General features: G+C 40.8%; 1 protein-coding gene across 1 annotated transcript in view; it reads left to right on the top strand.

The window, feature by feature from the left end:
* Positions 1–12,561, top strand: part of LOC102004493 (chromosome unknown open reading frame, human C9orf3) — a 340,448-nt gene that overhangs the window by 58,358 nt on the left and 269,529 nt on the right. The window contains exon 4 of the mRNA XM_013513835.1: positions 8,225–8,378. Within this exon, the coding sequence (XP_013369289.1) occupies positions 8,225–8,378 (154 nt within the window). The remainder of the gene's footprint in view (positions 1–8,224; positions 8,379–12,561) is intronic.

The following is a 12,561-nucleotide window of genomic DNA, read 5'->3' on the forward strand; positions in this document are numbered from 1 at the left end:
ATAGGAGGAATTTAAGTGCCTGCTTTAATTTTCAGTGCAAGTAATAACTCTTTAAATACATGAAGTTCTATGAGATGCTTAACTTTGCAAGGATAAGTAACCTGTCTTTGCCTCTATTGAAGCAGGGTGGCGTGTGTGTGTGTGTGTCGGGGGGCTGTGGCAGTGCTTTCAGATTTTGCCGCATGGTTTACCCAAGTGTATTGGACTTGACTTTCCACATGTCTAGTATTTAATTGCTGCTCATAGGAATGACTGATGGGTAAAGATGACTACAGCATCTTGATTTTTCTTCTCTTAGATTTTTTTCCTTTTATAAAAATGTTCTCAAATAATTAGTAAAATTTTCACAAGTTTAGGATACAAAGTTCTGTTTTTACCATGCATATTGCATCCTGTTCTTCCTTTTTCCTGTGTCACTGATAATTCCTCTCCCTCCTTTGGAGGACAGAATCTTTAAAATTATTCAGAGAACAGCTCTTAGCAGTGAATGAAAAAAAATGTTCTAACACTCTTTAGTTATGACACTTATTTTCAAAATTAAACTGTTAAAATGTTTTACATTTATTTATTTAGTAGTGTTGTGGATTGAACCCAGGGCCTTGTGTATTCTAGGCAAGTGCTTTACTACTGAGTTATACTTTCAGCCAAAACTCAATTTTAAACTGCCTTTTGTGATTTGAAAGTTGACCCATTTCAAACCCCATTATATCATCGAAAAGCAAAGTCATCTTTAAGAAAATTGGAGTTCTGCTGGGGATTTAGCTCAGCGGCAAAAGCGCCTGCCTGGCAAGCGCAAGGTCGTGAGTTTGGTTCCCGGTACCGGAGAAAAACCAAAAAAAAACAAAGAAAACTGGAGTTCTGTGTTGGAAATAAAAATGTATATTTGCTACTGTGATTGTAAGAACAATATCTCCCATAACACATCTCTGTCCCTAGTAAGACAGTTGAGAGTTTTTTCCCCCTAAATAAGTTCCAATTTTGGAAAGTGGTATAGGGGCACTAAGAACTCTGATCTCTTTCTGTCTGTCTGTCTTCCTCCCTTTTTCTCTTCCCCTCAGCACCTGCTTGTAGAATTGGAGCTTGGATACAGCCAGGGCTTTGTACATGCTGGAAAAGTGTTCTACCGCTGATATATACCCACAACCCTCTGATACTGTGTTAGTTTCTTTTCTCATTGCTGAAACAAAATACCCAATGCCTAAAGTTAAGGGTGAAAATGTTTATTTAGTTCATGATTCATAGAGGTTTCAGTCTGTAATCAGCTGGCTCCAAGGCAGGGTGGCACATGGCAGAGGGGCAACAAACAGTTCATGGTGGGCAGAAAATAGCAAAGCAACAGGGGATCTTAACAGAGTCTTTCTGTCCCTTTTATCTTATACAGACTACTGGGATTAGGGTGATGCCAAACCAATCAATGGTCTGATGTAGTAATCACACACCTTAATCCCAACATCACACACTCTAGATTCAGCCACCTCTGAAAAGCCCTATGACTGCATGAGGCTTTAGAGGGACATCTAGACACAAACCATAACAAGAGATCTTCTTGAGGATCTCTGATGTTTAGTGTTACAGAATCTGTCCCAAGGGAGGTTAAACTGGTGGCTTCTCCAGCCTGCACATTTAGAGAGCGCTGTTGCCTCTGCTCCCTCCCCTAGTCTTTTAGCCTCAGTAATGAATCCAGATCTGGCTGTGAAATCATCCAAGGGTGTGACAGGCTTCTGGCTTCTGGAGAGGAACTCTGTGTTAATTCAGGTATACCATGTTTTCTTTGTTTTGCAGCCGGTATGGTGAGGGAGCCTAGTGCAAATGGGTTGAATCAAAAAGGAAAATGAAGGCGTTCACTGTTCTATTGAGGATGGCTCATTTAAAGTAAACACCATTTAAATAGTCTCCAAATGGTCCGTTGTATATGAAGTCATTTGAGATGCCCCCTTAGGGCTGTCATTCTCCTTTAAATGGACTGCTTTGTGTGTGCTGTGTTTTAATGCCATTCAACCTTAAACCCCATATGTGGGCCTCATCAGGTCACGGGTTTTGGTGCACATGTGGCAGCCATACCTTAAAACATCCGTTGCCTCTGCCTCCAGAAATCCATCCTGAACAACAGGGAGAGACAGTTATAAAAATGAGAGCTTGAAGATGATAAGATGATGACAACAATGAGGATGAGAAGGACACACTATGTGCCAAGTGCTATGCCTAGTGATTTCTATATGGATTTCCTAACAACGCTCATAGAAACCTATGAGACAGACACTGTGATTATTCCCCAGTTACACATGACGATGCTGATGCATATAGAAATTAAGTCACTGGTGTGTGTTGTACAGGGATTAAACTCAGGGTGCCTAGAGCTAGAACCCAACCCATGGGTGTGCTCAAAAGAAATCAATTCTCATTTGTGAGGTAGGCTTATTGCAAACAATGGAAAATCCAGAAAGGATTTTTGTCTTTAAAAATGTGCGCTCTGATTTCTGGGGCAGTATTTCCGCTACGCTACTTGCATTTTTTACAGGCTGATTTGAAGATGAGATAGGTGTGCCTTGTCCCAGTGGGCAGTCTTTGTTCATGCAAGGTTGGGCTCCGTGGCACAATCCATGAACGGATAAGTCAAGGAGACTTTTCTACCAAATGAGGATACTGGAAATGTCCTCCTAGTTAGGAACTAGTAAAAGCCTTCCCTAGAGCACTGGAAGAAGCATCCCCTGATCTCAACCTTGATTTGGGCATTTGTCCAGGATTAGGGCAAAAGTCAGGCCCAGACACTTCTGAGAGACTTTTTCCTGAGAAACTCTGTGGCTTGACCAGAGCCTTCGGGAGTTGGGCTTCTGGCTGGCTCCTAATGGCCCAGTCAGTTGACCTTTCCCCATTTGACTGTCACTTGGTAGCCAAGAAAATAGTTTTTGTTTTAAAAACTTCATTAAGGGGTTCATTTCCAGTGAGCTGCACTACGTAGAGAAATTTAGGAATCTAAGAAAATTAACCAGTCTCATGAGTTAGATAGAAAGAAATAATCTTTAGCATCTAAAATGTGAATACATTTCCTGCAAAACCATTCTTTCCATTATTTAACATCAGAGAAGACTGTGGGGGATCAGTGACAGTTGTTGGACTCAGTTTAGGATCTGTTATCATTTTTGCTGTCTCCTAAATTTCAGATTATTTAAGATTCTTTTTAAAAATGTTATTTGGCATATCTTCATTCATTTTCCTTCTGTATCCCATTGTGACTTCTGGTGCCTTCCTTGTATCACCACAGACATTTTTCTGATACAAGTGCTAATACATAAGGTGGTAGGGCACTCTGGATTCTTGGTGACTTGTCCAGGTAGCTAGCAGATACCTCTTATTCCATTCATAATGTTTTTTCTTAGAGTAGTTTTGGTTCTTGCTGTTTTCACAAGTCCCATCTTGTCCATAGATTGGATAAATGATGTGGAAAACCAAAGAGACAGCTAAAAATCAGGTCATAACTTCACAGCAGGGAGCAAGCCTGTGTCCATAGTGCAAGTGTATGCAGTGTTTCATTCTTAAAAAGATTTCCTAGTAGGTAGTGCCTACTCTTTATCTAAACTGCCTCTTCCTTCTGAGTCCTCTTGTATCTTTTTAAGAGTACCCTACGACCAAAAATGTTGCTCCTTTTCTGTTAAGATATCACCTTTTAATTAATTGATTGGGTTTATTTGAACTGTTTCACATTAAAAATACAGTATTTAAACAGTCAAATCATTCTGTTGAGTTTATTATACTCTCTCCCCAAATAGTAGTCCTCTGTGTCCATCCTATTGCCTGTTTTCCTGCTTCAGAAGAAATCACTGTTCTACTTCTTTTGGCTGATTATTTGCTGTTTTTCTCTATGTTCAATGAGATGCTTGTTTGTTCAGGGTTGGTCTTCCCACTATGGTAGGTAAGGATTTCATTCATCTCCTCCAACTCCATCATACATGTGCTTCCTTCCCAAAATTCTTTCTTCTCAATGTGGTTAATACCATGATGGTGATTAAATGAGCATTCTGCATTTATATGTGTTTGTTAGTGAGAATCAACCCTGCTGGTCAAACTATAATTATATTATTATCTGAATATGTTTGTTTTTTTCTTAGAGTTAATAATGGTGTTCCTTGTTTTTACCCATTCTTTGTTTTCTATATATTTATCAACCTTAGACACTTTGAAAGTTGTTGAAATCTCCTTTCAAGATACTCAAATCTATCAGGTTTCTCTCAATTTCATTTCCCAGAAACAGTTTCTTCAGGGGTTCCTTCCCTGCCTCTGAGCACTGGTTGCTCTCTCTGCTGGGTGCACAGCTCCATCATTCTGCACAGAGTTCCTTTCTTTCTATCCCTCTGCCTTGCCTGTCTTCTTTTTTTTTTTTTTTTTTTTTTGGTTTACTACCTCTTTTTTGAAATACTTTACATAGTCTAGTAACTGGCAAAGAATATGGTATGTAGGAGGTGAATTTTTTTGAAACTCTGCACATCTGAAAATGTTCTTACTATATGTAACTTTTCTTTTTTCTGTCTCTTTCTAGAAGCTTGAGAATCTTGTCTTTGTTCCCAAGCTGCTCAGTTTTGTAATGACATTTCCTGATGTAAGTCAGTTGTACCTGGTGTCCTGGGTTGTTTGGGTCTGTCAGTTTAGAAGCCTATGTTACCTTCAATTTGGGGCAGGGTTTTTTTTTTATTATTTAATTTTTTCCTGCTGGTTTTGCTCCCTTCTATTTTCACTGTCATCTCTTTTTGGAGCTTCTATTATTTGTATGTTAGACCTCCTAGATTATTTTTTCATATCTTTCTTTCTTTCTTTAGCTCTATTCCTGAAAGATTTTCATATCTTTACATGTTATACCATTCTTTTTATTGAGTTTTTCTTTGGCCATGTTTTTAATTTTCTTAACTAATGAACTCCCTTTAAAAATATTATACTCTGTTTGGGAGCTGCAGTAAAGTCTCCTAATTCTCAGTGTCTGTATGTTTAGTGCTTTTGGAAATTCTCTTCTCCCAAGCCATCACTGTCCTCCAAGTCGCTTATTTCTGTTAGCTTTCTGAAGGTTCCTGGAGGTCCTTGGAGGAGACAGTGACAGTGCACACTGGAGGCTCTGAGTGCATACATAAGTCTGATTATAGGAAACTGCTAGCATTAATATCTCTGGGCATTTGTTCTTGGGTCGTCAGCTTCCTTCCATCTCCTGTGCACGTGTGGGGGTTTGGAGACGGGCATTCTGGGAACCAAGGGGAGATGGCTGGTGGTCTCAGCATCCTATATGCATATGTTCATCTGGTCCCATTCATTTGCTCTCACCTGTATCATATACTCCCCAACTCCTCTAGTACAGAGGTCTTCTCTTTTGTTCTCTCTAGAAAATGAAATTCCAGTTATTTGCCGAGGTCTGTAGGGGATGGGCAGATAGCCTACGTGTAGAGTGGGGGAAGGTGCTCATGGATCCAGTCACTTCTTAGATGGACATTCATCCAGGCCTGCTTAGTTTAGTACAGCTTTTTACCCTACAGCCTTTTGGGGCTTCTAGCAGGTAAAATGAGGCAAGTCTTATCTTTGCCCATTGCAGGTCTGCTATATTTTTTGCCATTCTTTCTTTCTTTTGTAGCTCTTGTCTCTAATTTTATTTTTCCTGTTCATACTGGTTTATGCCTTTAGAAAGAATTCACTTTATTGTCCTTTAATGGGGTTTTGGAGGAAGCAAAGGTGGCTTCCTTCGTTTTCACCTGAAAGTCTCACCATTGCTACTTATTTATTGGATCCCCAAGGATATGAATTTTACTGGACCCCTTATAGGAGGTAGTTAATGGAAAAGTAGAAAAATGAAGGTTATAGTCTGCCATGTTAGATCCATGTTGTGCTTTTGCTTGTCTTTTCCCACTTCTAAGTGGCTAAGGATCAAGGCAGTGATTCTCTTTAAGGATATGGTTTTACTTCAAGCTCAGTAGAAGCTACATCACTGTACTACATCACTGGTTTGTCTCCAGTATCTCTAGACGTAACTGTCTCTTTAAAAATGAGATGCCTTCAACTTCTCAGTCAGCTACAAAAAGAGGGCTCTCAAGGGTGGCCACTCTAGCCAAGCATGGCGGCACATTCCTGTAATCTCAGCACCCTGGGAGGCTGAGGCACCAGTATCACAAATTTGAGCTAATCCTGGAAACTTAGCAAGATCTTGTCTCAAAATAAAAGAGGGTCTGGGATGTCGTTCAGTACAAAGGCCCTGAGTTTAATCCGCAGAACTGGGAAAAAAAATGGTACCTGATTTCAGAAACAGGGTGCAACATACAAGCAAGTTTCAGAGAACGGCTGCCCCTGTGCTAGGTTGCCAGCAGTTCTGAGGATGCCCCTCTCATATCTCCTTCAGTTACATCCGCCAGTGACTTTCACACTTGAATATCACCAGAAGCCATACTTAGTTTTTCTAAGTCTTTCTTTCCTATTTTAGATTTTTATTTTTCATTTGAAGAATTCTCCATTGTATTTCTTTGAATCTAAGTTGCTAGAGTTTGAGGATAATAAGTAATGACTTTTCCTGGGTTCAGAGTTAGTTGATAAAGGACCTAGGAATATAGAGATCAAAATTCAACTTTTCCAGGCTGTGCATGATAGCTAGCACATGCCTGTAATCCCAGCACTCAGGAAGCTGAAGTTGAAGGATGATTTCTGTGAGTTCAAAGCCAGCCTGGGGTACAAAGTGAACTCAAACCAGCCTGAACTGCATGGCAAAACCCTGTCTCAAAAAAGAAAAGAAATCAGCTTTTCCTATTGGTTTTTAGTGGTAAAAACACTTTGAAAAGTGTCATGTTTACTGGTCAGTGTGGACATGAATTTGACATCCACTCACTCATCAAATTGAACAATCACAGGCCTCAGATGTCTTACCCTCTAAAACTTAAAGCAAGAAAGAGAGTAATAGTTTCTATAAGTGGGCTGAAAGAAATGTGTTACTGTAATCAAATTCCCTATCATTGGACATTAGGAATAGAGAAATGTGTTTCATAATATAATGTCATATGTATTTTAAGACACACTGTCAATTTCTAGCAGATCCTTAAAAATACTATTCAGTAAGGTTATGTGATACATTTTTGATTTCAGAAACATGAAAATGATTTTCCTATCTTAGAAGTCAGGGAAGTATAGTATTATAAGTTATCAATCCTTTGTTCCTTTGAGGTTTGGACTAAGTAGAGAGTGTACCTTCACCTGGGGTGGAGAGCTCCTGCTGCAATCCCAACGCTGTTACAAACTAGTTGGGGGTCTTCGACCCCACTGAATTCTCTATTTCTGCTTTTGGTCTGTGCAGTAAGGAACAAGAGAATAGCTGGACAGATTAAAAGGGTGCCCAATTATAAAAAATTAAAGAGTAAAGATAAAGACAGACTTTTTGGGGTAGGGGTATATGGAATTGGGAAAGGGGAGGGTGGGGGAAGAGGAGATTAAAAATGATCAAGATATGCTACATGTATGTACCAACCCCCCAAACGAATGTGTTTCATGTTTTATAAACATATACCTATAAAAATATATATCATAAAAAAAGATGAAGGCTAGGACCTGAACCTCCATAATTAATTAGTTTCAGAGTTGGGACTAAAATCCAACTGTTTTCTTCCCCTAGTTTCCTGTTTTCTACTATATCCATTTCTTTTTTTTTTTCCCCATTACTGGGAATCAAACTCACAACCTTGCACTTGCCAGGCAGGCACTGTGCCGCTGAGCTAAATCCCCAGCCCTACTATATCCATTTCAGATGGACTTGAATTGAACTTAGGCAAAGTAGTTTAGTTATAGCAAGAAAGTGATCATTTCTCCATTCATTCAGCAAATATCAATTGTGCTTCCTTTTTTATGCCAAATAATGTCACAGGCAATAAAGATGAATAAGACATGTTCTCCACCCCATGGGAATACACAATCTATGTCCTTCCTTGTTTACAGTTGTGCATGGCCACCTACTACCTCCTTTTATGTTTAGCTTCACTTGAGGTCTTTAGACTGATCACTGGAAGACATCAGGCCTCCTGGGCTGCCTTGAAGCTATCATCCCTCTTCTGCTTTCTCTGTCACCCAGAATTGTGCCTCTTTAGTTGATGTGACCCACCTGCAAGAATGGCCTCTTACCAGTTTATCTCACAAGTTCTTCACATGCCTCAAGAGAGGACACAGAGGGTTAGGTTCAGAGCCATCACTGGCCTCATTCTGGTTGTTCTCTGTTTAGGGTGCTCAAGCTGGCATTATTATGTGACCATGCCGATGCCAGCCTCCACCTTCGCCATTGCGGTGGGATGCTGGACAGAAGTAAAGCTGGAGACATGCTCGTCAAATGAGCCAGTGATAGAGAGACCCTTCCCACTCTCCGAGACGGACTGCAGGTATGTGTTTGGGAACTTGCTGAAAAACAAGCACTTGAGGGAGCAGCAGTGTGATGTGTGTCCTCCAAGCTCTGGGACTGTGAGTCATCTCTGCCGAGAAACCAAACCAAAATAGGATTCATCAGAGCAGGAAAAGGCCGACCAGGAGAAAGAGAGAGTCGAGAGGCAGAAATGTGGGCCTGTTGTTTAGGCAGAAAGAGAAGAAAATACGTATATATGAAATCTTCTGTGAAGTCAGGTGAAATATTTTCATGTGTTTGTTGAAAAGAATCCTCAGCTTCAACACTGTTTCCTCCTACATCTTTTACCTTTGGTTTTTAGTGTTTAACTGCTCAAAAATAAACTTAATAAAAAGAAGTTGTTCATCTACACATGGCTTTGTAGGCCACTCGATGGTTTTGGTCCTGGTAACTGCAGTTAGCAGTGCCTTGGAGGAAGGGCCACTTTCAGTGAGAGCAGAGGACTCGCGGAAGCTGCCCCTCGCCACTGGGCTCATCCTGCTGTGTTTTTTCTTTTTTGGAATGGATCAGAGAAAACCCATTTGAGGTTTTTAAAAAATAGAATAGTCATTGGATATTCTCTTGCAGCCTCCCCCTAAGGGAGGAGGGAAGAGCTTTGAGAGCCAAAAGAGAAGGAGGGAGCTGCCCAGCAGGGCCACAGAAGAAGGTATTGCGCTTTATCCTGAGGACTTCCACACCCAACTCCATTGACTCTTTTCTTTGTTACCAAATCCATTAAACCAGTTATTTCTGGTGCAGACAGGCCAGAGCAATGGTACAGACAGTCTGTTCATTCTTAACAACCCAGTAGGACCCACTCTTGGTGCAAATTCCTTTTGGGTTGGTATTATTTTACCCTGCTGCTTTAATCTTACCACAGTGACTGCAGTGGTTGGTATCTTTAGGATATAAAGCCATGTGTTATTTTTTCCTAACAGGCAAGTTTTGCTTTTTTGGCAGAAGAGAGTTAATTTCCTCTTCTTGCTCAGTAAGGAATGCCTATTTTGAATGTCTTTCCTGAGCTATATAGAATATTCTTGTTTATCAGATTTTACTTATGTCCTGTTACGGGAAGAAGAGAATTGTGAACACAAGTGACACATGCTGTTTCATGTGGGGACATTTAATTGCTGCTTTTGCTATGCTTGCATTGGGACCCCAGAGGAGGCTTCTTTTTGTAGTTGTGAGCAGCCTGAACTTCTGAGTGAGGGGGACAGGTGCCCTGAGGAGTCACTTGATCCACAGTGGATGAGTATGAGTGAGAAATAAACTTCCTCCTGTTAAGGCCCTGAAATGCTGGGGTTGTTTGTTATTGTAACACATCCTAACCTGTGATGGTAAACATTTGAGAGCTTTCAATGATAACAAATAGCTGGCCACAGCATGCGCGCCGTAGGTTTGCCACCATTGTCTAGCCTATCCTAAAGTGATATAGAAGCTATTGGTTGTCTGAATCAGGAAAAACCTTCACTGTTTTGTCTCACTTAACCCTGAGTATAAGCCTGTAAGGATTGGTTTTAGTATTCCCATTTGTAGATAAAGATATTAAGGCTCAGACAGTAACTCAGTTATATTCTTCTATCTAGTAAGTAATAATACATGGATTCACATCCAGGGCTGACTTCCTAGAAAGGTGATTTAGAATCTTACCTGCAGATTTTTTTTTTTTTTTTTCTTGAGACAGGGTGTCACTATGTAGCTCAGGCTGGTCTTGAACTTGCCTGTGTAGTCCAGGCTAGCCTTGAACTCATGGCAATCCTATTGCCTCAGCCTCCCAAGTGCTAGGATTACAGGTATGTGCCACCACGCTCAGCCACTTACCTGCAGATTTTTAAAAACTATACATAGCATCAACCTGGATTCTGAGCCAGCTTCCTATTTGGAGAGTTTATTGCCATAATGGAGCTACTGATACTGATGGAGTGTGTTGTCTCAGGCACAGGAAACACCCTTTGAGCCTGCAGATACTATCCTTACTGGCTGGATATGGCACTTTGGGCAAAGTACAGTTTCCTTTTCTGTAGAGTCAACACCATGTTCATGGGTTCTCAAATTCTTCTTGGTGAAGAAGTACTGTTTTTCACCTAAAGACAAGGTTCATTGGCTGTTAAGGAAATGAGCTTGAAAAGTATGTGCCTTGAAAAGGTTAGGAGAAAGCAAAAAAATGTGTTACTTTACCCTTCTAGCCATGTTCCCAGGAGATACCAGGTACAGGAATGGGCAGCAACAATTTCCTGTATGCTTTTTCCTCCTACCTGGAAAAAGCTGATGGCCTCTCACTTGTCCTGCATCTATTATTCCAAAAGAAGGAAGACATGACCAAATCAAATAAGGATTCTGGGAAGAGATGCCTAAAATTCCTACTTACATTTCAAAGAAGGCATTATTTCTCTCTTGTCCTCCTATGTTCAAAACCACTGGAGGAGTGTGCAGAAGGAGATCAACATAAAGATTGTATTATTGACAAAGCTAAACTGAGTGGAAGCTCCAGTGCATGCTCTAAATGGACTTCTTAATACTTTCTTTCAAATTAGACAAATATCTCCACGTAGTTATCAGTGCAGCTAGACTGCTGCTGGCCTCCATGCCTCCATGCACAGCCTGTCTGGCTTGAGCAGAGCAGGCCCTGAAGTATCCTCTGTAAGGGTGAGCAGGTCTACAAAGAAAAGGTCCAGGTGGCCAGCCCATCAGGGAAGCTGAGGGAGAGGGCTAGTGTCCCTCTGTAGGGTAGTGCGTCTTTTTATGGACTATAGTATGGGGCTCCTCCTGCTCTGTCTTTCACATCTGCAGATGATACCTATGTTTTCCCTGCATTTATCCATTTACGTGTCCATCAGAAATGTACTGATAAAATAATAGATTACATTTGCTTCATCTTGCCCTGGCTTCATGCTTCATGTGTGCTATCTAGTCTCCAGGAGATGGCTTTGTGTCTTTATCCATGAAACCTCTGACTCTGTGCTAGGTTTGCCTACAGAAATGCTCTGATGTTTCTGGTTATGTTCACATCTGCTCTCCCATACCTTCCCCAGGCCTCTTTCTACTTCAGACCTTCCTGAGACCACCAGTTAGTTTAATTCATGTGAATCTAACTTTTACAGGGGCTTTGTATTCCATAGGCTTTCATTTGCCTAAAGTGTTCATCTGGGTTCCAGAAATTTGGCCAAAGGATCGGTCACTGAACTTTTGATCACTGTTCACATGGGCTGAATTACAGAAAGAGCATTCCTCGTGCCCGCTCCAGTTTCACACGTGCGCCAGCCCACTGTGGGGGAGCATCTCACTAAATCCATTAGCTATAAGGCACTCAGATAAACTGTTGAAAGTTTATTAATTTCATTTGGTTTCAGCCATTAGGGAATCTTGTATTATATTTAACCTCTCAAGGCCTTTGTTGAGGCCATACGGTTTATGCACAGTACGGAAACTTGGATAAAATCCAGAGAAACTCAGCAAAAATGATTAAAGGAATGGAAAATGGACTCTGTAAAGCAGAAGAAAAGGCACTGAGGTTATGCATTCTAAAAAAGAGAAGCCTTTGCAGGGGAAGAGATCTTCTTTAGAGCTGTAAAGACCATGGAAAGTTGCTTGAAAGGAAGACTATTGGTGACTTTGTACCTCTTCAGAGACAAGGCTGTTGTCTGAAGAGGGGCTGAGGTGGTGAGTTATAGAATCATAGTGCAAGAAGAAACCTTAGAAACCATTTTTGGTTCCTTCTTTATTTTTAATCAAAGTATAATTAATGTCCACCACAATGTGCAAGTCTTGAGTATTTGGCTAGATGAATTTCTGACCACTGTACATACCCTAAAGCAGAAAGAGAACTTTGGTCACCCTGGGAAATTCCCTTATATTCCTTTCCAGTCAGTTCCTTCTTTCCTCTGTCAGCCTCTGTGGTGAGTCCATGGGAGAGCTGAGGAAGAAGAGACTCCAGGTACTAAGTTGCTTGTCTCAGGTCACCGTGGACCTGAGAACAACTACAGAAGCCCAGGTTTTCTGGTCCTCACATAAGAACCCACAAATGCTTTTCCTTATGATTTTTACATTTCTACTTGTAGCCTTATTGGTCTTACTTGCCTATATTTGATTGCCTTAAAAGTCCTGCATTTTCTCCTAGGCTTTTCCATAAAAAAATGGTGCTAATTCATACAACTGGAATCATCTTCATGACATAGTCCAGTATC

This window comes from Chinchilla lanigera, unplaced genomic scaffold (assembly GCF_000276665.1).
Source record: "Chinchilla lanigera isolate Chin_1 unplaced genomic scaffold, ChiLan1.0 scaffold00021, whole genome shotgun sequence".
NCBI lineage: Eukaryota > Metazoa > Chordata > Mammalia > Rodentia > Chinchillidae > Chinchilla > Chinchilla lanigera.